At 37.8% G+C, this 24,549-nt stretch overlaps 2 protein-coding genes across 2 annotated transcripts; one reads left to right on the forward strand and one right to left on the reverse strand.

Annotated features, from left to right (window-relative positions):
- Positions 1 to 2,505: 2,505 nt before the first annotated feature.
- LOC145134588 (protein MEI2-like 2) lies at positions 2,506 to 7,134 on the forward strand. Its single transcript, XM_079069427.1, has 13 exons — positions 2,506 to 2,811; positions 3,663 to 3,711; positions 3,800 to 3,943; positions 4,056 to 4,444; positions 4,520 to 4,678; positions 4,761 to 4,877; positions 4,951 to 5,102; positions 5,207 to 5,298; positions 5,386 to 6,028; positions 6,123 to 6,207; positions 6,282 to 6,350; positions 6,419 to 6,598; positions 6,687 to 7,134. The coding sequence occupies exons 2-13, from the start codon at positions 3,681 to 3,683 to the stop codon at positions 6,795 to 6,797; spliced, it is 2,172 nt and encodes a 723-aa protein (XP_078925553.1). The 5' UTR covers positions 2,506 to 2,811; positions 3,663 to 3,680; the 3' UTR covers positions 6,798 to 7,134.
- Positions 7,135 to 7,187: 53 nt separating this feature from the next.
- Positions 7,188 to 9,613, reverse strand: LOC145134589 (ribose-phosphate pyrophosphokinase 4). The gene is made up of 7 exons (XM_079069428.1): positions 9,386 to 9,613; positions 8,439 to 8,754; positions 8,256 to 8,351; positions 8,104 to 8,172; positions 7,876 to 8,004; positions 7,574 to 7,673; positions 7,188 to 7,496 (listed from the first exon to the last, which is right to left on the reverse strand). The coding sequence occupies exons 1-7, from the start codon at positions 9,517 to 9,519 to the stop codon at positions 7,363 to 7,365; spliced, it is 978 nt and encodes a 325-aa protein (XP_078925554.1). The 5' UTR covers positions 9,520 to 9,613; the 3' UTR covers positions 7,188 to 7,362.
- Between the last annotated feature and the right edge of the window lie 14,936 nt (positions 9,614 to 24,549).

A 24,549-nucleotide genomic window follows, 5' to 3' on the forward strand; every position in this document is an offset into this window, starting at 1 on the left:
ACTGAGGGCTCATTAGCATTCCAGATATGAGCTGAGGGCCGGGTAGTGCATGCCAGACTCATACTGAGGGCTTAGTAGCATTCTAGATACGAGTTGAGGACCGGTTGGTATGCCAGACTCGTACTGAGGGCTAAACATTTGTGTGTCATTCTAATGACTGATTATGCTAGGGAGCAAGCCAGACATAAGCTGTGGGCAAGCCAGACTTATGTTGTGGGCTCAGGAGCAAACCATATATGAGCTGTGGGCCCGATAGGCAAGCCAGACTCATACTGTGGGCTCAAGGGTAATCCAATCTTTTAGGTGTAGAACCCATTGCATGTTGTTATTGTATATGTGTTAATTGTTTGTGTGGGTACTTTGGGGGAACTCACTAAGCTTCGTGCTTACAGTTTTGGTTTATGGTTTCAGGTAATTCAGTGGATCGTGGCAAGGTGAAGACGTGACCGTAAACATCCTCGTGTTGTTGGAACTTATGATTTCTGGGAGACTCTGATAATGAAAATGTTTTGAAAACTATGTTGTAAACAATTCTGATTTTAAATAATGTTTTAGAAACATTGGTTTTTGTAAATACCTCTTTAGTAAATGAGTTGTTTTGAAAAGTTAAAATTTGTTGAAATTTTTGGGATGTTGCATTCTTCGAATCGTGGGAGGTCAAAGGCGTCATTGTATACACACATCACCAATTTTATGATTTGAGATTCCACGATGTTTTTCTTATTACTTAGATTTGGATTATTGTTTATGAACAAAATGGTTTTATCTTAATTATAACATGAGTGTTTGTCTTAAATTAAAAATGAAAAATTTATTGTGAAAACTGGGACGTTACACTTTATTAATAATGTTGTACTGACATCTAACTAGACTTATTGTTTTAAACTCAATAAAAAAATATTGGATCTTCGTTAGATGTATTTTATTTGTTTCATGCATTTGCATTGCATGCAAGTGTTACAATTCATGCATTTTTACATTTTTCAGGACTTTATTTATAGATTGGTTGAATCTTTTTATTTTCATACTACTTAGTTGATTTTCAAGACGTTTGAAGACTAGATCATGTTTAGGATGATGTTGAGGTGTTAAATATCAAATTTCCTGAAAATTGGAGAAGAATTAAAAAAGTAATTTTTTTCGAAGAAATGACTTACTCATCCCAGTGGGCTTTCCGCTTGACTTCCACCCGATTTAGTCAAAGAAGAAGAAGAAGCAAAACACATGTTTTTGAAGGTCACTTGGTCGAGTGGAATTACATGGAAAAAATTACTCAGTCGAGTGGATGTGAAATATCGGTTTTGAGCCTATAAAATACCTACTTAGGTCAGAACTACTTTTAATCCTGACTTCTCAAGCAAAAAAATCACAATTTAGAGACAAATAAGGTTGGAGAACTCATTTGAAGCATCATTTTGGTAAACTTTAGTTTAATGAGCTTGATACGGTTGTTAAATTACATTTTTGATTGTTCGATTTTCTCCATGAATGACTAAAAACCTTTTTTTTTGTTTCTTGTTCGACACTCATCTACGTATGGGTGATTTCATTAAATTGACGTGTTGAATAGTTTTTTGTTTACAATAAAAATAAATTCGTTACAACACACACCATCATATTAAGATAGAGAATAAATTCCATTTGAATTCCATACCTCCAAAACCATCTCTTCAAAAACCATCAATTTGTAACAAGAAGTTACCAAAGGGCTTCTAATCCAGCGCTATCTGGTGTTGTCATCTATCATTAAGCTTGAAGGTTCAAGTCCCGCAATGGACATAGGTTGAATTAAGAAGTAGTTTAAGAATAGAGGTAAATAACGACGAGTTAACATTTTTTTTCCGAAACGGCTAAACATTTTAAATGTTAATAAAACAACTAACATGATTTTTTTCTTTATTTGTCTCATTTATATTGTTGAAATGTTGCTCTAGCATATTAATTCTTTGTTTCGGCAAAAGGTGTCTCGCTTATGTCATTGGATAAACAGATTAGGCAAGTTAAATGTGACGATGTACATGACAATGATACGTTAAAAAAATCTTGCTTATATCATTATCTCATGTATTAATCGATTTCATTATAATATTTCGATTTTTTGTCTTTACTTATATGATTATATCACCAAATTAAGTATAATTTAAATTTATATTAATTCTTAAATAGCACAAATCTCATGAGGAATCTTTTCATATCCACCAATCCACTTCATCGATCAAGGCTTTTTTTCATTATCCGTAGTTAATATTATTTGTTATTATGGATAAATATTATAAGTAAATAAAATATGCTTTTAATACGAGCCAAAAATAGAGTGTATTTATAAATTTTACAGGTTATATTAATATATTATCGGATCATGGTAAGAAAATATAGATATGTTATATTATAATTTATAAATAATAATAATAATAATAAATAGAAAAGATTGCAAGAAATCAAGAATGAATTTGGTTCCTATTTTCGCGCAACTGAATAAAAAATTGTTCAAAAATATCTCGTTCATCGTCATCGGTGCTCAATAATTTGGTGTTGCAAGACTCTATATCACCCTCCAATCATAAGGCGTCGACACCACAAGCAAGCATAACATAAGGTCAAATGTTTGAGCTTTTTCTCTTTCTTTTCATTTTCATCCGGCGGGAGGGAAGGAAGTAGATGAGTATACGAAACACATTTTCTCTGCTTCTACGGAACTGTTCTCTTAATCTTAATCCAATACAAGATTCCCCTTCAACTCAATTGCATTTATTATTTGCGAGCTTCGTGTGTTCTTGGTGCAAGTAATTTGTCTTACAGCCTGAGCCTGAGGTGAGTTCGCTTTTTCCTCTTTTTTGTTTGATTGATTATGAAGTATGGATGGATGATCGCAGTCGAATATTTTGTTTTTTCGTTTTTAGTTTTAGTTGTTTGTGGTTGTTGGCAGAAGAGTCAAGTGATTGTGTAAGTTTCATGGACTTTTTCACTTATTTGTTGTTTTCTGGAGTATATGTGGTTTATCCGATCATCGAATGTTGTTGACCTGAGTGTTCTCTGTAAAAATTTCCGATTCCTTCCATATAAGTCCATCATCTACGACTAAATCCATCTGATAGCTGTATATACAACTATTCTTAAAGATATTTGCGTGATTTTGATTGAGGTTTTTTTTTCTACTAATGTTCATCATCGTATCTTCCCTTGAGGAGGGTTAAGTATCACATGACCTTCCATATGTTTTGATGTTGATTTGTAGTTGAAGTTGAAGTTATGTAGGAATGATTAGTCAATTTACTATAACAGGGAGTTGATTCTGATCCCCAAAAGTAGTCAATATTTGGCCCCAATTAGAACTAGCAACCATTTCTATTTCAAGATAACCTTTCAATTCCTCTCTTTTTCGCCAACTTTTGAACTTAGAACCTCTTTGGAAGATGACATAATTACATAATTTGAACTTTGAAGTTATAACCTATTTGACAAACATATTTGTTGAATCCATTTTTATGCAGTCAAAGGGAGTAGTTTTTAGTTGAAAGTTGGTCAAACTTATTAAAAAAAAAACATTAGTAGTTACATTCAACTACAAACATTAATAGCATAGAAACATTTCAGAGTCAGAAAACTAAAATCTCTGTGTTGATTATGACCTTGAAAATGATATAACATCTTTTTGCAAATAGGTGTTAGAAAGTAACTCAATGGAGCATCATCTACAAAATTCTGTTTCAGGTGAGTGGTTATATGATATATCTCTCTCTTATCATATACTGATATAACAAACAAATGAACAATAATATATATTATCTTTTCCATACAGGTCACCTAGAAGCTCAATTTGCCTCAACAATATTTCAAGAAATGGAAAGCGAATGGGGGATTCGACACACAAAGGATAAATATCAAGCAACAAGTGACATAAGCTTATTTTCAAGCTCATTACCTGTCATTCCACACGAAAAATGTATAATGGTTAATTGATTATTGATTATGTTAATCAGTTTTATCATATTACTTTAAAACAACATTTGGTTCAAATCTTGTTGACTCACAATCCAATAAACAATCTGTTGAAGGTGGAAGTGAAGATACACATACACTTGGTGATATCACAAACAGTTTAACAGGAAGCATGCTTCCTGGTGATGAAGATGAACTATTAGCAGGCATCACGGACGATTTTGACCTTGGTGACTTACCTACTCAATTGGAGGATTTGGAAGATGACTTATTTGAAAGTGGAGGTGGAATGGAAATGGATTTTGATTCCCATGATGGAATTCGATTTGGTCTCTCCAATTTAACCATGTCTGATGGTGTCCCTTTAATTGGTATTAATCTCCTCAATAGTGGGAACACAGTTGTTGTTGGAGAACACCCTTATGGTGAACATCCTTCTAGAACATTATTTGTTAGGAATATCAATAGCAATGTTGAAGACTCTGAACTGAAATCCCTCTTTGAGGTACTTCTTCAAGATTCTTTCAATTTTCTCTTATGCAACTAACATTTTAATGGAAAAATATATTGTTTTTTTTAGGAATATGGAGAAATCAGAAATCTTTATACTGCATGTAAGCACAGGGGTTTTGTGATGATATCTTATTATGACATTCGACATGCACGAATTGCAATGAGGGAGCTTCAGAATAAGCCTCTGAGAAGAAGAAAGCTAGACATTCATTTTTCTATCCCTAAGGTTTGTTTTTTGTAATTGTGGCATAAATGTAATATTATTGTTGTTATTTACTTATTTATATTTGTTTTTGATATACATACAGGATAACCCATCAGAAAAAGATATAAACCAAGGGACTCTTGTTGTTTTCAACTTGGATTCATCAATATCTAGTGATGATCTTCGTCACATATTTTCAGCTTATGGGGAAGTCAAAGAGGTGATGTTTGACTTTCTTTTCCAAAGACTTCAATTACTTTCTTCTGTGAATACATTTTTGACATTTTTAACAGATTAGGGAAACACCAAACAAGAGACACCATAAGTTTATTGAATTTTACGATGTTAGAGCTGCTGAGGTGGCACTGAAAGCTCTAAACGGGAGTGAAATTGCTGGCAAAAGGATAAAACTTGAACACAGCAGGCCTGGTGGTGCTCGTAGAAGGTATGTATATGTATATGTATATATCAATTTTGTAAAGTGGAGGGACTTCAACAGTTAAAAAGGAATTAACGAGGGACTAAAGTCGACAATTCACATTTATGTAGCATGATGCAACAACTGAGTCAAGAACTAGAACAAGATGAAGCTCGAGCTTTATGGCATCATGTTGGTTCACCTGTCATCAACTCTCCACCTGGTTAGTATTTTTTTTTTTAATTTATACTTTTTATCATTTAAGAAGTTATTTTTATTAATTTTATTTTTGCAAAATGCCACCTGGCAGGTAGTTGGTCATCAGGTTTTGGAACCCTTAGCCCTGTTAACACCACCCCTTTACATGGGCTTGCATCCATACTTCCACCACATATTTCAAACCCCATGAAAATTTCACCAATTGGAAAAGATCAACAATCAAGTTCAAGATCTTTCCCTGATCATCATAACACATCATCATCTTTTCTTGATTCCAAATTTGACCCTTCTTCTAGTATTGGTACCCTATCTGGCCCTGAGTTTCTCTGGGGTAGTCCAACTACTTATTCTGACCACCAAAGTAATTCTTGGCGGGCATCTCCGGTGGGCCCGTTTAGTCCTAGTCAGCATGGTACATTCCTGGGACCACCACATCATCATGTAGGCTCTGCGCCACCTGGCATACCTCTTGACAGGTCAGAGAGATCATTCATGTATAACGGAAGCCAGATGGGTTCTTTTGGTAAAGGACAGATGTTGTTTGGTAATGGTTCTTATCAAGGAAGGGGGGGAGGATTGAATGATGGATTAATGGTGGGGAATCGAACTCGGCGAGTTGACTCCAGTGTGACTCAATTAGGGAACAACAACAAGCAGTATCAACTTGATTTGGATAAGATTATTAGTGGGGAAGACATGAGGACAACTTTGATGATAAAGAATATTCCCAATAAGTAAGAAAGTAACCATCTTTTTTTGTTTTGTTTTATTATGTAAAGTAAATCGTTGGTTTTTTTTTTTTTTTAATATTTTTTTTCTTGATATAAGGTACACTTCAAAGATGTTGCTTGCAGCCATTGATGAAACCCATACGGGTACCTATGACTTTGTGTATTTGCCGATTGATTTTAAGGTAATTTATAGCCAAGAAATCACCTTTATTGACAAAACAAAAATCGTAATTTGATTTATCGTTGATGTTGACAGAATAAATGCAACGTGGGTTATGCTTTTATCAACATGGTGTCTCCTTCACACATTATCTCCTTTTATGAGGTACTATTTTTCTACCCTTACACATTTTCAAAATTCAAGTTTAATTTTGTTTACTTGTTGTTGTCCAGGCATTTAATGGAAAAAAGTGGGAGAAGTTTAACAGTGAAAAGGTTGCGACTTTGGCGTATGCACGGATTCAAGGGAAAGTGGCACTCATAACACATTTTCAAAATTCAAGTTTAATGAATGAGGACAAATGGTGCAGGCCCATTCTATTCCAGTCAGAGGCCCAAGGGAATGATTATCTGGTACTGTATTCTTTCGTTTTTTTTTTCCCATAAAATGATGTCTGATACCATTCCAAACTCCATTCATAACCGGTTTTGAATCTTGCAGGATTCCATTCCATACCATAACATGAACATATGTATTCGTCAACCAGACGGATCTTACTCGGTGGATTCATTTGACAGTTCCAACAGTAGTCTGGAAGAAAACCAGAGTTGACCAAAAATTACTTTTGAAGGAGTTGGTTGCATTTTTTCACTAATGGGAATTCGGTTTATTGTATTGAGAGCAAGAAGTGGTTGTGTCCAAAATTGTGGCTTTGTGTAAATTAAAAATAATTGAAACTTATTTATATATGTGAATTAGAAGTATAGTCGTTAGGGTCTGTTTTCAAGTGTATAGAAGTGAGGCAACAGATCCCGGATGTAACTGTTATTGAAGGATATGAAGTTATGGTGCAAAGACATGATCATAATTTCAAAATAATCATATCATTGATGTTATATGTAATATATATGGTTATGGAGGTATTTTATAACATCTAGCAAGTTTGAAATTTGGATCTTTTGTGATAATGCTTAAAAAATTGATGTTGTAAGCTAACAAAAATAAGTAAAATACATGGTTATTCTAAGTTATTGTTGATTCCAAGTCTCCCATGAAAAGATGCATGATTACATGATAATCACAAGTCAACAGTCAGATAAATACTCTGTTTAATCGTTAAACACTCCATAACATCATCATCATCATCAGAATTCATAAACAATCCAACCAATGCACATCATATTTGAAGTGCATCTGCAATCGATCCTGCAAGACTCAAGACTTCAAAAGGAGCTTTCTTTTCAATGCTTTTCACAGTAGGACAACATGAGTCAGTGATCCAAAAGTAGGCAAATCCCTTGCTAGAGTTTTCTGCACATAGTAACAATCCATACTTATGCTACACACAGTAAAACACACACACACATGAGAGAATGAGATATACTTACCACCATTTTTGTGTGTAAATTTCTCCCAAGAGTTTTTAGGAAACACTGCATGAGTGACATAAGCACTCACCTTGGTTGCACCATGAGCTGCCAAAACTTTCTGCAACACAAGAATCATTATTATATCTGTATATATGAAACTCATTGAAATATTATTATAAGTATATATATATATATATATATATATATATATACTTATATATATATATATATATATATATATATATATATATATATATATATATATATATATATATATATAATAGCATAGCACCAAAGAAAAACATATAAAAAAGTAGTACCTGACATTCAATTAAAGTGCCTCCAGATTGCACCAAATCATCAACAATCACCACATGACATCCCTCAGGATTACCTTCTTTCAGCCTTACTATTCTTTTATCACCCTCACGAACTTTTGCACAAACCACCTGTCATTCCCAATATCATCACCACATTACCACAACTTGTATATAAAAATCAACCAATTTCCATTTTTACCCTTTTTCTAAATCAAAAATTTATCTCACCATGGGAAAGTGATCCAAGAGCTTGTGAAATCTTTTCCAAGCTCCATCATCTGGAAAGGCAATTACAACCTGAAATACCAAGAAGAAGAAACACATTACTATGCAAAAAATACAAAATTTTAGAATTTTTTATATTAAATTCAAGTGCTAACTTTATCAGCATCAGGAAGCTGGTGAAGTCGTTGCTTCAAGAGAGGAATCCCAGTTTCAAAATAAGGCAAAACATTGTCACTAAAGTAGAATCTTTCCTGGAAAGAATACGTGAACATTAGCTTAATAGTATGTAAGTATCATAATATGATTCTTTTAAGTATTATATATATTAAGAAACTTACCTGTAAAGCATGTATGTCATATATGACTAAGCTTGTTGGACCACCTCTTGATATTGGAATGTTTGATAAGATTCTTGCCATGGTGAATGCAGTAGCTACATCTCCTTCTTCTTCCATTCTTTCAAAGGATCCAGTTGGAAAGAAAGGTAATACCAATGTGAAAGAAGCAACAAAGAGCCTTGGAAGTGCAAATATCACAGAGAGTTGCTCAAATATTACAGATGGGGAGCTGAAAGATGCGAGAAAAGAAACATGCTGCCCTCTGATATCTTGTGCATTGTTTATGAATAGGTTAGGAAATCCATCATCAAAACTCCTGTAACATGGTATGGTATATAGATATAATCATCAATTTATAAAGACAAAACCATAGCAATGAAAGGGATAAGAAAGAAAATGAATCAAGAGAATGAGATTTGGAACATCTGTTTGTTGATATCTAGTAATTGCAAGTACATTGCCCTAAATTTCTGGATAAATTCATTTTTCTGTGCCTCTCTGCTACTAATCAGTAGGTACTTTCAGCTATTGACATCACATTATTAGATCCTTCAACATCCATCTGCATGCATTTTAGGGGTTATCTTTTACAGCACAGGAAGTACTGGAATCGGAACTTATAGTGAAGAAAAATGTAACAAACAGCCTCTATGTTTAGTTTTTGTATTTTAATAGCACTATTTTGCAAAACCTAAGTCAAAATTGGGGTTTTTGGAGGACGGATGAAGTACGGCACAAATTGACACAGTAACTACGAAAAGAACATCACCATTCAACTCATCGAGCAATCGAATCTACTTGATATCAAAATCAGAGCTCCAATGACAAAACACTAAGGTGAAAGGGGAGTAAAACGAAGAATTTGAAAGGCTAATTCGCATAGATAAACGGAATGAAGAAGAGTTTAGTTTAGTTTATATAAAAGGGGTGAAAGAAGAAAGAAAGACCTCCAGTTGATGGATTGGAGCTGAATGTGGTCGGATTGAGCGGCGATTTTGCGAGCAAGTTCTTCGGCTTCGACGCAGTAGAAGAGAAGCACTTGCTTTTTGTTTGGCTTCTCCATCGTCTTCACTGTCGCCATGCAAACACAGAGAGAAATTAACGCAACTGTTACCTAATTCCAAAGGGGGAATAGACTACTAGACTTTGCGTTTAGAAAATGCGACATTGTGCTTAAAAAGCATGATTCCTGCCAATATGCTGCCACAATTGACAACCGAATATTTTTGGAAAATAAAAAACTTTTCTCAAGAAATCAAACTTTTGACCATTGCATTAAAAATGAGCATTTTATCCATTTATTTTTAGATATTATATTTATATGATTTACCTTCGTTATTAACGATATATGAGATTTCTTATAGAAAATCATTTCCTCAAGGAGTTGTCCATACTAAAATATGAAGTAGATATCAAAGTATGGCCACAAATATTAAGTTTAAGTCAAAAAATTAATGGTAATTTTGCAACATCAAATTATATTTTTGAAGTTGAGATTTTTTAATATATACCCTAAAGACAAATATAAGAAAACATTAATTGAACTATTAATTATAAGAAATGTTACCGTAGTTAAATGTGATAAACATTAATTATGTGTAATATTACCATAATTAAATATAAAATACATTAATTATAAACGATATTATTTATAATTAATATTTATCATATTTAATTATAGTAATATTTCTCATAGTTAACACTTCGATTAATGTTTTTTTATATATACGCTTATGACATATATTAGAAAATCTCAAATCACACAATTAATACAGAGTTTCAGTATCAATTGCAGGTAATCTTTAACTTTAAATCCTCCTGTATTTATGTTTTTTTTTAATATTATAGGTTATAATAATTATCATAGTATTAATAGATTTTGATTATATATAAAAAAAATGTATTTATAGGCCTGCTTTTTATTTTTATACAGACCCTTTAAAATCCTGAGTAATATAAAAATCAATACATGTTTTCGAGCAAAATATTATATTTCTAGTACTTTTAAACATAAAAAGGGTCTATCATATAGGACAATATTATTTTCAGTAGATACAATAAAGAGATTTAAATCCTAAATTGAACATAAATCAAGTGATATTTCTTAACTTACTCGAAGGTAAGTTTCCTGCTATTAGATGATTTTTTTATTTATGCGAAACATTTAAATAGAACAATAATAACCATCAAAGGGGGAAATCAGATGCAAAGCCCAATGTGAAGAAATTTGGGCTAGATATTGGGCCATACCGTTGGAGACTTTGATATCATTTTCCATTGTTGAAATTGCATTTGACATCTCATATGTGTTTTCATGAGCTGCGTGTTCAACACTCAAAAGAATACACAAAATATTATGGGGTGTTTGGCAAAAAAAAAAAAAAAAAAAAAAAAAAAAAAAAAACATATTCCTTATTAGCTTATAACTTATTAGCTTATTAGCTTATAAGTTAATAAGTAAGTGTATGGTAACTTATGAAAAAATGACTTATTAGAGGTTGCCCACCGGAATAAGTTATTTTCATCCAAACACTTTTTTAACTTATAGTGGTATGGAACCTAATAAGTTGTTTTAAAAAGCTTAGTCAAACACCCCTTATGTTGAGAATTAAACTTTGAAGTTAATATAATATTTACTAGGTGTAACACCCATGTATTACATGAGTTTATTTAAAAGAAAAATAAACTATGAAATTCTTAATATTTTGAGAAATTTGAATTTATAAGAAAAATTAGAAAAATAATGAGTTATTAAAACTAAAGTGTTTTTTTTTCTTTTTTAAATTAAACTACTAATTTAGATAAATAAACATAATAAACTAATAAGACTTTAATTTAAAATTTTTGAAATTAGAATAAATATCAATTAATGATATTGATATGCATTTATTACTATATTTATTGTAATTATTATATTTAAATATCAAGTGAAATTTAATAAAATGAAATAAAATAAAAAAAACAAAATGCCATATGGAAAAACATTAATTGAAAAAAACCTCAAAATGACATGTGGCCAAATCAATAAAAATGTGACATATGGTAAAAATATTTTCATTTATTAGTTTAGATTATAGTAAATTATCGAAATTGTTTTCATGCTCTGCTTTATCTTTTCCCCCCACTTGGAAGGCTTCTTTGATATTTTTTTTTATGATTTTAGGCTATGACCAATATTTTAAAACCAATATTTTAGTTTATGGAGTCCTAGGAGGAGCTAGGAGTCAGTGGTGACTCTTAAGAGTGGATAGGGAGTGTGTGCACACCTATTTGTGGTGGGCCTAGTGGTCTGAGAATCTCGTGCGCTCTTAAGGAAAAGTATAGGTAGGTGTGGAAGGTAGTATTAACCCGTGTTACTGAAAGCACATGATCCGTAGGCGTGTCAAGGAAGTCATGAGTTTTGTATAGAGTATGGTTGAGTGTTTTTGAGTTACGTTGTCTATGATTCTGACTCATCCCTTATTTATTTTCAGTATGGCGATGACGAGAGGTTCTAGTTCAGGCGTTGGGGTTCCCGAGATATTCAGATTGAGCGATGATGAGATTCGGGGGTTGATCTCTGCTCAGGTGACTGCGACAGTCAGGGAGGCGATTCCATAATTGTTCGGGTCTATCAAGACCACCATGATCGAGCTGTTTAATGAGTGTTATACCGTCGTCGCTGAAACTGTTGCGGCCGGACATCAGGGAGGAGTGTGACAACCCGAAACTTCTATCTTGTACACTTAGTCAAATTCAAGTAGTTCCAAGTCTCTAGAGTGGTTCTCCATTACATTTAGTGGTGAAATACCTTCATTTGACTCTGTTATGTGTCATTACGTGTTAATTAGGATCAAATCGTGTTCAAGGCTTCACTTGAACACCCAGCTTTCCGTATCGATCCTTCAATCAAACCACTTACCCGAGGTGAGTTCATACCCCCTACATTTTCTGTGTTTTTCATGTTTTCAGGTGGGGGGGGGGGAATACAAGCCAAACTCAAAGTATTTTATTAAGTTTTAAACTTATTAATACAGTCCAACGATTTCCACGTTTAATAACATACTCGGATATTTTATCCTTTTTGTTATATGTGGAGCATAAGGGAAACTGTTATTTTGGAAATCTAACTTCATAGCTTTCAGAAAGGTTTTACAAAGCATTTTCGATATCAACTCTAATAAACTATAATGGGTATAGTTTGGGATAACCCTCTAGGCAGTTTCTACCAAATCAGATTTCATGGATGAATATATATAAGCTATGACAGATTTAGTTTATGTTATATGTTTTCCCAGGAGTATAAAGTACATTTATTCAAGGATAATTACTGTTTTTATACTGTCTCTAGCTTGTAAACTAGATTATACAGAATTGTGAGGCTCTACTTTAATACTGTACCCTTAGGTGTACAGGGTTAAATCCAATCTCAGTATAACCAGAGTCTCCTGGAGGGAGAGCATGAGATTTGTGAATAGATCTATTCAGGACTGACAATCCCACACCCGAACTGTTAGCTACAGTTAGGCGGGCACGCCTGGGGTGAACAAATGTCATTTAGCTTAAACGCCTGAAGAACGTTATAAAGGTCTCTAGGTCATATCAAGTATGGTTATACGACTCGCAAATAAGTATAAACTAACTTTGGTTTACGGACTCTAATCTTCATTTGTTTTATTTTGAGTAATAAAACTACTTTCATATATACTGATAACAATTCAGGGATTTTCTAAACTTACATCTCTACCTCTAGGATGGATAACCTGTTTTAGGGAAAATATAGGATTTTCCCCGGGATAACACCGGCTTTTCTAAAACTGATGATTTATTATTCTACTAACGGATATTCATATTCATTCCATGACTCCTTGGATTGTGCATATCTAGTATGAACCGAGAAGTCATGGAAGGAATGGGTTTTCAAACACGCTTTTCATAAGAAAATATAGGATTTTCTTGAGGAACACTCTTCAAATAGGATCAAAGAACATTTTCCACCAAAAACTAAATGCTTATGAACTCACCAACTTTTTGAGTAATAAAACTACTTTCATATATACTGATAACAATTCAGGGATTTTCTAAACTTACATCTCTACCTCTAGGATGGATAACCTGTTTTAGGGAAAATATAGGATTTTCCCCGGGATAACACCGGCTTTTCTAACCTGTTATACGACTCGCAAATAAGTATAAACTAACTTTGGTTTACGGACTCTATTCTTCATTTGTTTTATTTTGAGTAATAAAACTACCTTCATATATACTGATAACAATTTAGAGATTTTCTAAACTTACATCTCTACCTTTAGGATGCATAACCTGTTTTAGGGAAAATATAGGATTTTCCCCGGGATAACACCGGCTTTTCTAAAACTGATGATTTATTATTCTACCAACGGATATTCATATTCATTCCATAACTCCTTGGATTGTGCATATCTAGTATGAACCGAGAAGTCATGGAAGGAATGGGTTTTCAAACACGCTTTTCATAAGAAAATATAGGATTTTCTTGAGGAACACTCTTCAAATAGGATCAAAGAACATTTTCCACCAAAAACTAAATGCTTATGAACTCACCAGCTTTTTGTTGATATTCTTTCAAAATTGCTTGTATTCTCAGGGAATCAGTAGATAGGTACCTTCCGAGCATTGTGAAGAAGTCGGAGCTAACAAGAATTTGTCTTTATACTTTCCTTATACTTTTGATGTATTCGAATCACATTTAAAATCGATGTAAACTTATTTAATTTTCATATATGCAATGTTTGGTTGTGTTTACTATGATTGCTATTATACATTGGTTGTGATGCTAAACATGACGTCCTCCACCCCGGAACGATTCCGCCATTTTGGTTTCGGGGTGTGACAGATTGGTATCAGAGCCCTTGTTTATAGCAAATTAAGTATACCGAACCTTACATGGTATACAACTATAAACACTAAGGGGCCTAAATTCTCTAAAATAAAAGTATATTTTTAAAATATAAAGTATTTTGTAGAGAGTATACTAGTATGCATACATAACAGAACCAGAGTCATAGATAGAACGAAACAAAAGCATTTGGATGTTGGGACACTGCGGTTAAACCTGGGTAGTTATGTAATCATGTCTAGGGTCAATATAGCCTGATCAACTATATTCATTCGAGACATGACCAACATGTGCTTGGGAGTGACTGTGGTGTTACAGCAAGCCTAAAACTTACCAAGAACAAAAACATCCAACATAAAATACTATAGGAGTATTTTAGCTAGGGCCAAATTCAGTATACAGATTCATTCCAAGTGTTGCTACCTCTTCTTAATTTCTTAAGCGATAACTTACTTGCATTAGTAACCTTTCGGTACTTATCGCTTGGTAGAACACTTTTATTATCAGGGTGAGATATATCTTGTTTCATATATCTTGAGGACTTACCATCCTCTTCTTCCTGATTGTTTCTAGAAAAAGATGCCTCCCCGACCAAGACCCATCAGAAGAAACGACGACACTCCACCACCACCACCACCCCCTCAGTTCGACCCCGTCATGTTCCAGGCAGCAATTACCGCCGCTGTAACCGCAGCAATGGCACAAGTGAACTCTGGTGGGGCTGGAGGTGGAACCGACCCCCAACGGCAAGACGGAAGTCAGGGACATCAAAAGGAGTGTTCCTACAAGGACTTCATGACCGCAAAACCCAAGCCCTTCGACGGAAATGGAGGTGTTATCGCTCTAACTCGATGGTTCGAGAAGATCGAATCCATCTTCGAAATTTGCGCCTGTTCCGAAGCCAACAAGGTGAAGTTTGCCGCCTGCACCTTCACCGACAGAGCTTTGACCTGGTGGAATGGTCAAGTCAAAACCCTAACCCTGCCAGTGGCTAATGCTATGGGTTGGGAAAGACTGAAGGAACTCATGCTTGCAGACTACTGCCCGAGAGGCGAAGTGCAAAAGTTGGAGCACGATCTCTAGAATTTGAAGATGAAGGGTTCCGACATCGCTGCCTACACCGCTAGATTCTGTGATCTGGCTCTCCTCTGTCCGGGAATGGTCACCCCGGAAAGCAAGAAAATCGAGAGGTACATTTGGGGACTGACACAACCAACCAAAGGAAATGTCTTGGCTGCTAGACCGACCAGATTTGAAAGCGCCAAGGATTTGGCACAGACTCTGATCGATCATGGAATCGATCTGGATGAGGCATCAGCGGTCGCCGAGCCACAAAAGGAGAGTGGTGGGAAGAAGAAGAAATTTTGGAACAAATGCAAGGGCCAGTCTCCTCAGGAGCCCTCCAAGAAGCAACAAACAGTGGCAGTCCATGCTGCTGCTACTCCTACTGCTGCTCCAACTGTTGTTCCAACCACCCAAGCTCCTACCGGTGGTTATTCAGGGAAACTACCTCTGTGCAACAAGTGTACATTTCATCATCATGGACCCTGCCGTGATTTGAATTGCAACAACTGTGGAAGGAAGGGACATACGACCCGATACTGCATGACACCAGTCCAAACCACTAATCCGACTCCTGGAGCGGGTGCCAGCCAGGCCTGCTATGGATGTGGGGAAGTTGGACACTTCAAAAGAAACTGCCCCAAGGCGGTAACGGGCGGTAATACAGGAAGAGTGTTGGCGATGGGCCAGGAGGAAGCGGTCGCTGATCCTACCATTGTTACGGGTACGTTCCTCCTTGACAACTCTTATGCATGCATTCTTTTCAATTATGGTGCGGAGAGAAGTTTTGTTAGTCATGCATTCAAACATCTAATCAAATGTAAATCCCAACCTCTAACCGAAACATTCACCGTCGAGATGGCTAACGGAAAGAAAGAGAGCACTAACGACATATACATAGGCTGCACTCTTACCCTAGACAATCATTCCTTTCCCATCGACCTTATGCCAGTCTCCATAAAAAGCTTTGATGTCATAATCGGCATGGATTGGTTAAGCCCCAATCATGCTGATATCCTTTGCTACGAGAAATTTATCCGTCTCAATCTTCCCTCTGGCGATGCCCTCACTATTTACGGTGATAAACTCAGTTCGAACCTTCGTATCATTTCATGCATCAAAGCTCAGAAGTATCTGCGGAAGGAATGTCATGCATTCCTAGCTCATGTTGTTGATGAAACGCAAATAGTTAAAGACCTCGAGAGCATCCCCGAAGTCTGTAACTTTCCCGATGTCTTTCCCGAAGACCTCCCGGGAATTCCTCCCGAGCGTCAAGTCGAGTTTCGCATCGACTTAATCCCCGGAGCTACTCCTGTACCTAAGTCTCCTTACCTCCTAGCGCCGGCAGAAATGCAAGAATTATCCAGCCAGCTCAATGAGCTGATCAGCAAAGGATTCATAAGACCGAGTTCCTCACCCTGGGGAGCTCCGATCTTATTCGTGAAAAAGAAAGACGGATCTTTCCGGATGTGCATCGACTACCGTGAACTGAACAAGCTGACCATCAAGAACCGTTATCCCCTACCCAGAATCGACGACCTCTTCGATCAACTTCAGGGAGCCAGTTATTTTTCGAAGATAGACCTAAGATCAGGGTATCATCAGTTGCGGGTTCACAAGAATGATGTGCCCAAGACAGCAATCCGAACTCGTTATGGACACTACGAGTTTGTAGTAATGCCCTTTGGTCTAACCAACGCACCGACGGTATTCATGGATCTGATGAATCGGATGTGCCGCCCTTTACTAGACAAGTTCGTGATCGTGTTCATTGACGACATACTTGTCTATTCGCGGAGCGAGGATGATCATAAACAGCACTTGAGACTAGTGCTAGAAAAACTAAGGGCGGAGAAACTATATGCAAAATTCTCAAAGTGTGAGTTTTGGATCAGGAAGGTAACTTTCCTTGGTCATGTGGTTAGCAAGGAAGGCATACATGTGGACCTTTCCAAGATCAAAGCGATTGAGAATTGGTCAGCACCAAAGACACCCACATAAATCCGTCAATTCTTGGGTCTCGCTGGCTATTATCGCAGATTTATCCAAAACTTCTCCAAAATCTCTAAGCCCTTAACCACCCTGACACAAAAAGGTGTAACCTTCAGTTGGGGGGAAAAGCAAGACACTGCGTTTCAAACATTGAAGCAGGCCCTATGCAACGCACCTATCTTGTCCCTGCCCGAAGGGACGGAAGACTTCGTGGTCTACTGTGATGCATCCAATCATGGCCTAGGCAGTGTGCTCATGCAGCGAGGAAAGGTTATCGCCTATGCCTCGAGACAGTTGAAAACACACGAAGTCAATTACACAACTCACGATCTAGAGTTGGGAGCAGTGGTCTTCGCGTTAAAGATCTGGAGGCACTATCTCTACGGAACCAAGTGCACTATTTTCACCGACCATAAGAGCTTGCAGCATATCTTTGATCAGAAGGAGTTAAACATGAGACAACGGCGATGGGTAAAGCTACTCAGTGATTACGAGTGCGAAATACGCTACCATCCCGGCAAGGCCAATGTGGTAGCAGATGCCCTCAGCCGCAAGGAGTATTCAGGTCGTAGAGTGAAGGCACTAACAATGACCATCCATTCCCGATTATCCACACAAATCCGAGAGGCTCAGCTGGAAGCCTTAAAACCATAGAACATCTTGGATGAAGCTTTGCGGGGAATGGATAAGAACTTAGAGGTCAAGGGAGACGGAGTTTACTATTTCATGGACCGTATCTGGACCCCGAAGTATGGTGGTTACAGAGAAGTTGTCATGAACGAAGCTCACAAGACTAGATACTCCGTCCACCCAGGTTCAGATAAAATGTATCTGGATCTCAAACAACTTTATTGGTGGCCGAACATGAAAGCAGAAATTTCTACTTTCGTGGGCAAGTGCCTGACTTGTGCCAAGGTAAAAGTAGAATATCAAAAGCCCTCAAGTTTGCTTCAGCAGCCGGAAATACCAAAGTGGAAGTGGGAAATGATCGCCATGGATTTCATCACCAAATTACCCAGATCTCCGAGTGGGCACGACGCCATCTGGGTAATTGTCGACCGGTTGACTAAATCCGCCCACTTCCTGCCAATCAAAGAAAACTTCAAGATGGAGAGACTCACACGAATATACCTTCGAGACATAGTTCGCCTTCATGGTGTACCGATATTCATTATCTCCGACCGAGATAGCAGGTTCACCTCGAGATTTTGGCAATCGCTGTAGAAGGCTCTTGGAACTAAGTTGGAGATGAGCACGACTTATCATCCTCAGACAGATGGACAGAGTGAGAGAACAATTCAGACATTGGAAGATATGTTGAGAGCCTGCGTCATCGACTTCGGCACGTCATGGGACACTCATCTTCCCTTGGTTGAATTTTCCTACAACAACAACTATCATACCAGCATCAAGGCTGCGCCATTTGAAGCCCTCTATGGCCGTAAGTACAGATCCCCTATGTGTTGGGCTGAAGTGGGTGACACGCAGCTATCCAAGGGTCAAGTCCCTGAAAGCACTCTCACTGGTCCTGAGATCATCCGAGAGACGATTGAAAAGATCGTACAAATCCGAGAACGACTGAAATCCTCACGAGATAGACAAAAGAGCTACGCCGATAAAAGACGAAAACCCTTGGAATTCCAGGTTGGTGACCGTGTCCTTTTGAAGGTCTCACCATGGAAAGGCATGATACGTTTCGGAAAATGTGGAAAGCTAAACCCAAGGTACATTGGGCCATTCGAGATCCTTGCTAGAATCGGTCCCGTAGCATACAAACTCCAGTTACCCCGAGAACTCAGCAACGTCCATCCTGTCTTCCATGTGTCGAACCTAAAGAAGTGTTTGTCTGACGAGACACTTGTGATTCCTCTCGACGAGATCGATCTGGACGAAAGTCTACGTTTTGTGGAAGAACCTGTTGAAATCATGGACCGGGAAATCAAACGCACGAAGCAAAGCCGCATCCCGATAGTGAAGGTTCGCTGGAATGCCAACCGGGGACCTGAATTCACTTGGGAGCGTGAGGATTCAATGAAGCAGAAGTACCCTCATCTCTTTCAAAGTTCATGATTGTACTCTATTCTTGAATTTCGGGACGAAATTCCCTCTAACGGGGGATGATGTGACAACCCGAAACTTCTATCTTGTACACTTAGTCAAATTCAATCAATGTTAAACTTGTTTTTGTTGACTTCTTGTGTTGTTTAAGGGTTCATTTGAGAGTTCTAAGCTTGAGTAAGACCAAGGTTGAGTTTAGGAATGAGTCAGCAAGTAGCATAGTGTTGAAATCGGGCGATACACACCCTTAAGGGGAGTATACGGCCGTACACATGGGTGTGCGGCCGCACACTCACCTCTTAGCCGCACACTCGCTTTTGGGCAGCATACTTACCCCTATATAAGGGTAGCCCCCTTTCCTTTCATTCCTTTGACACCTTGGCATCACACAACACTTTTCCTCTCAAGCTTCTTCAACCACAAACCCTCCAAAGCTTCAAGAACGTGAGTAATTCATCCTCTAACTTGATATCCATGAAAGACCACTCTATCTAAGCCTTAAGTGTGCAATATTCGTCATGTTCTTTGTGTTTGGAAGTGAGTGCGGCCGCACACCCCCTTTAAGGTGGCCGCACACTCTTAAAACACCCTCCAAAGTGAGAGTTTGACTCCCATACTCGAGATAGACATGACCTTAGCCTTATTGCACCTTGGAATTGACATTTTGGACATCTTCATGTGGGGTGTACGACTGCACACACCTGTGTACGGCCGCACACACCTGTGTACGGCCGCACACACCCTTGTGCGGAATCACACTCCTTGTGTGAGGCAGCACACTCCCGTGTGCGACCACACACTCATCCTAGGGCCACAAACCCACTTCTAGGACCCTTAACTTGCACTACAACTGAGTATAGACCTAGAACACTTCGTGGATACAAGTATGGACCTTGTGAACACTTCAAAGGCACCTTCTTTCATGAGTGTACGGCCGCACACCCCTTGGGACTCACACCCATGGTCGCACACACACTCAAGGTGGCCATACACTCCCCTCATGCAATCCTATAAGGTCCTAACACTTAGTGCAAGTAGTTCCAAGTCTCTAGAGTGGTTCTCCATCACATCTAGTGGTGAAATACCTTCATTTGACTCTGTTATGTGTCATTATGTGTTAATTAGGATCAAATCGTGTTCAAGGCTTCACTTGAACACCCAGCTTTCCGTATCGATCCTTCAATCAAACCACTTACCCGAGGTGAGTTCATACCCCTACATTTTCCGTGTTTTTCATGTTTTCAGGGGGGGGGGGGGGAATACAAGCCAAACTCAAAGTATTTTATTAAGTTTTAAACTTATTAATACAGTCCAATGATTTCCACGTTTAATAACATACCCGGATATTTTATCCCTTTTGTAATATGTGGAGCATAAGGGAAACTGTTATTTTGGAAATCTAACTTCATAGCTTTCAGAAAGGTTTTACAAAGCATTTTTGATATCAACTCTAATAAACTATAATGGGTATAGTTTGGGATAACCCTCTAGGCAGTTTGGGATAAACTAGATTATACAGAATTGTGAGGCTCTACTTCAATACTGTACCCTTAGGTGTACATGGTTAAATCCAATCTCAGTATAACCAGAGTCTCCTGGAGGGAGAGCGTGAAATTTGTGAATAGATCTATTCGGGACTGACAATCCCACACCTGAACTGCTAGCTATAGTTAGGCGGGCACCCCTGGGGTGAACAAATGTCATTTAGCTTAAACGCCCGAAGAACGTTATAAAGGTCTCTAGGTCATATCAAGTATGGTTATACGACTCACAAATAAGTATAAACTAACTTTGGTTTACGAACTCTAATCTTCATTTGTTTTATTTTGAGTAATAAAACTACTTTCATATATACTGATAACAATTTAGAGATTTTCTAAACTTACATCTCTACCTTTAGGATGCATAACCTGTTTTAGGGAAAATATAGGATTTTCCCCGGGATAACACCAGCTTTTCTAAAACTGATGATTTATTATTCTACCAACGGATATTCATATTCATTCCATGACTCCTTGGATTGTGCATATCTAGTATAAACCGAGAAGTCATGGAAGGAATGGGTTTTCAAACACGCTTTTCATAAGAAAATATAGGATTTTCTTGAGGAACACTCTTCAAATAGGATCAAAGAACATTTTCCACCAAAAACTAAATGCTTATGAACTCACCAGCTTTTTGCTGATATTATTTCAAAACTGCTTGTATTCTCAGGGAATCAGTAGATAGGTACCTTCCGAGCATTGTGAAGAAGTCGGAGCTAATAAGATTTTGTCTTTATACTTTCCTTATACTTTTGATGTATTCGAATCAGATTTAAAACCGATGTAAACTTATTTAATTTTCATATATGCAATGTTTGGTTGTGTTTACTATGATTGCTATTATACACTGGTTGTGATGCTAAACATGACGTCTTCCACCCCGGAACAATTCCGCCATTTTGGTTTCGGGGTGTGACAAGGAGGGTTGATGCAGTACCGAGAGTTCAATAACACGAAGCCCCTGAATTTGATGGGGTCAAGGACCCGATTGTGGCTATGACATGGATCTCTGATGTTGAGGGTTGTTTCTTTACTTGTTCATGCCATGAGAATCTGAAGGTTAAGTTTGCATTGAACCTTCTTCTCTAGGGAGAGAAAGATTGGTGGCAGTTAGTGACTCATGCTTATTCTCCAGCGGAGAAAGCCGCTGTGACATGAGAGCAGTTTCTAGAGATGTTTCGAGTTGAGTATGTTCCATTGGTGAAGAGGGAAAAGGTTAGCCCAAGAGTATCTATCGCTGAAACAGGCGACATAATCGGTGATGGAGATCACCAAGATGTTTACTGAGAGAGCCCTTTTTCTGCCCCGAGTATGCTGCTTCGGAGCAGGTGTAGATGTCACTCTACTTGAGCATGCTCAAGACTGGGATTCGGGAGTTTGTGTCGACCCAACAGTATTGTACCCTCTCTGAGTTTCAATCTACCACACGTCAAAGATAGATTGAGATTAATACCCAAACGAGAGCAGAGTCAGGCCCCAATTCGGACCCAACCGGCAGCTAAGCAGTTCGAACCGCTGATTCACGATCTAGAGGACATAGATGACGCACTTGTGACAAGTACGAAAAGGTATATTAGGGTGCATTTTGATCAGCTACTGGGTGCCACAAATGTGGCAAGGATGGTCATTATGCGAGAGTGTCGTCAGCAGCAGGAGGCCCCGCCGTCGAGCACTCGTATATGTTATCATTGTGAGCAGGTGGGCCATGTGAAGACCCATTATCCATTTTTTGCTACTAGGCCCATGTAGACACCAGCCCCGATGACTCTTCAGATCACAGATGGATGCCAGGGAATGTCTGATTCCTCGAAGGCTAAAGGACATGCTTTTCAGCTGACTGCAGAGGAAGCCAACGTGGCGCCTGACGTTGTTACTAGTATGTATTCCTTTATTTTTCTGTTTGATTATATTTTCTGCATGTTTATATTTTGTTTTTGTTAAGCTACCTTCTTAGTGAATTCGATGTCTGCTCTCGTGCTTTTCGACTTGGTTATGAGTCGGTCCTTTGTTTCTCAGTCTTTCAGTAGGGGTTTCGATATGACCCTTAGAGAGTTGGAGTGTCCGTTACAAGTTTCCATTGCTACTGAACACAAGGTTTTTTGCTTCGAGTATTTTTCGTGATTGTGTTTTGGAGATATTTGGGGTGCCGTACCCGATCAACCTGATTCCTATCCTTATGGGGGATGTGTGTTTGATAATAGGGATGTATTGGTGTAACACTTGAATTGGGGTATCTTTCCTTTTAGCCCGTTTTATTTCAAGATATTGCAATTTGGTCCTTGGGGTAGTACGTGAGCCGTACCATTGGGTACGCTTAGTGTACTGGCTGAGAAGCTAGTACACGGGGCGTACCACATGGTACACTTAGCGTACTAAGGAGGGGTGATCGTGGATATGAGGCCTCATAAGCTGGGTGTACGAGGGGTTTAATGAAACCCTAGTTTTGGGGTGTTTCACCCTATTTAAGTTCCTTAAGTTCCTAGGGTTGGTCTCTTTATCAGCCTCCATTGTCCTAAAACCCTAATCTCGAACCCTAATAGCCTCTTTGAGTGTTCTTGAGCCTTGGTCTTGATTTTGGTGGTTTATGCTCCTTGAAGTGAAAGAAGAAGAAGCGGGTGGACTCATTCTTTGGAAGGAAGCATAGAGATCCAGATTTAGCTCCATCTCTTGGTGATTTTTAAGGTATAAAGTCCCAAACTTGATCCTTGTATGATTAGATCTCTTCATGTCATGGTTTTTATGTTTTTGATCCCTTTTGGGTTAGTTTGATGAGTTAAGTCGTTTATGGGGATTATCCTTTTAGATTTGGGCATATTATGAGTTTCTTAAGCTTAAAGGTGCAAACTTTATGGTGTTTATGGTCTCATGCATGTATTAAGTCTTCTTGAGCTTTAAGAGCTTCATTAAGCCATGCATGCACGTAAAGTTAGCAACTTTACTTGATAAATCAGCCCAAGGAAGTCAGATCTAAGTTTTGGAGTGATGTCTTAATCAATTAAGAGCTGGAAATGAAAGTTGGCTGAATGAGGGAGTACTTTGTGTGTACAAGCAAGTACGCTTAGCGTACAAGCCCTAAGGCAAGTACGCTGCACGTACGAGTTGAGTACGCCCTACGTACTCATCAGGTTGGGACTCGGAATCTTGGGTCTTCGGTTTGGGCCATTTTTGGACTTAGATGCTTAGGGCCTTGTTGGGACATCAGATTTTTGGGTTGATGCTTGTTTTGGGTTTGCTTGGAAAAGGCCCATGAAAGGAATTTGGGCCTAATTTGGAAAATTGGGCCATAATTGGGCTTGGAATGATTATTTTGGAATTTTGGGCTTTTGGACAATTTGGATTGGGCTTGGGCCTTGGGCCAAACATAGGGAAGGGTAAGAAGGTCTTTTACCCTAGTTTAGACTTTGTGTGAGTTGGGATCCAATTATTAATTTGATGATTATTTTGTGATTGATAGCGCGAGGATTTTAGCGGGCCAACAACCAGAGATTCTTTATGTGAGATTCGACAGTGCGAGGTGAGTTTCCTCACCATGTTTAGCGGGTCGAAGGCACCAATGTCGGCCCATGACCTGTTATGTTAGAATACTAGATGTATGTGT

This window comes from Lactuca virosa, chromosome 8, assembly GCF_052849685.1.
Source record: "Lactuca virosa cultivar CGN04683 chromosome 8, Lactuca_virosa_CGN04683_v6, whole genome shotgun sequence".
Lineage (NCBI taxonomy): Eukaryota > Viridiplantae > Streptophyta > Magnoliopsida > Asterales > Asteraceae > Lactuca > Lactuca virosa.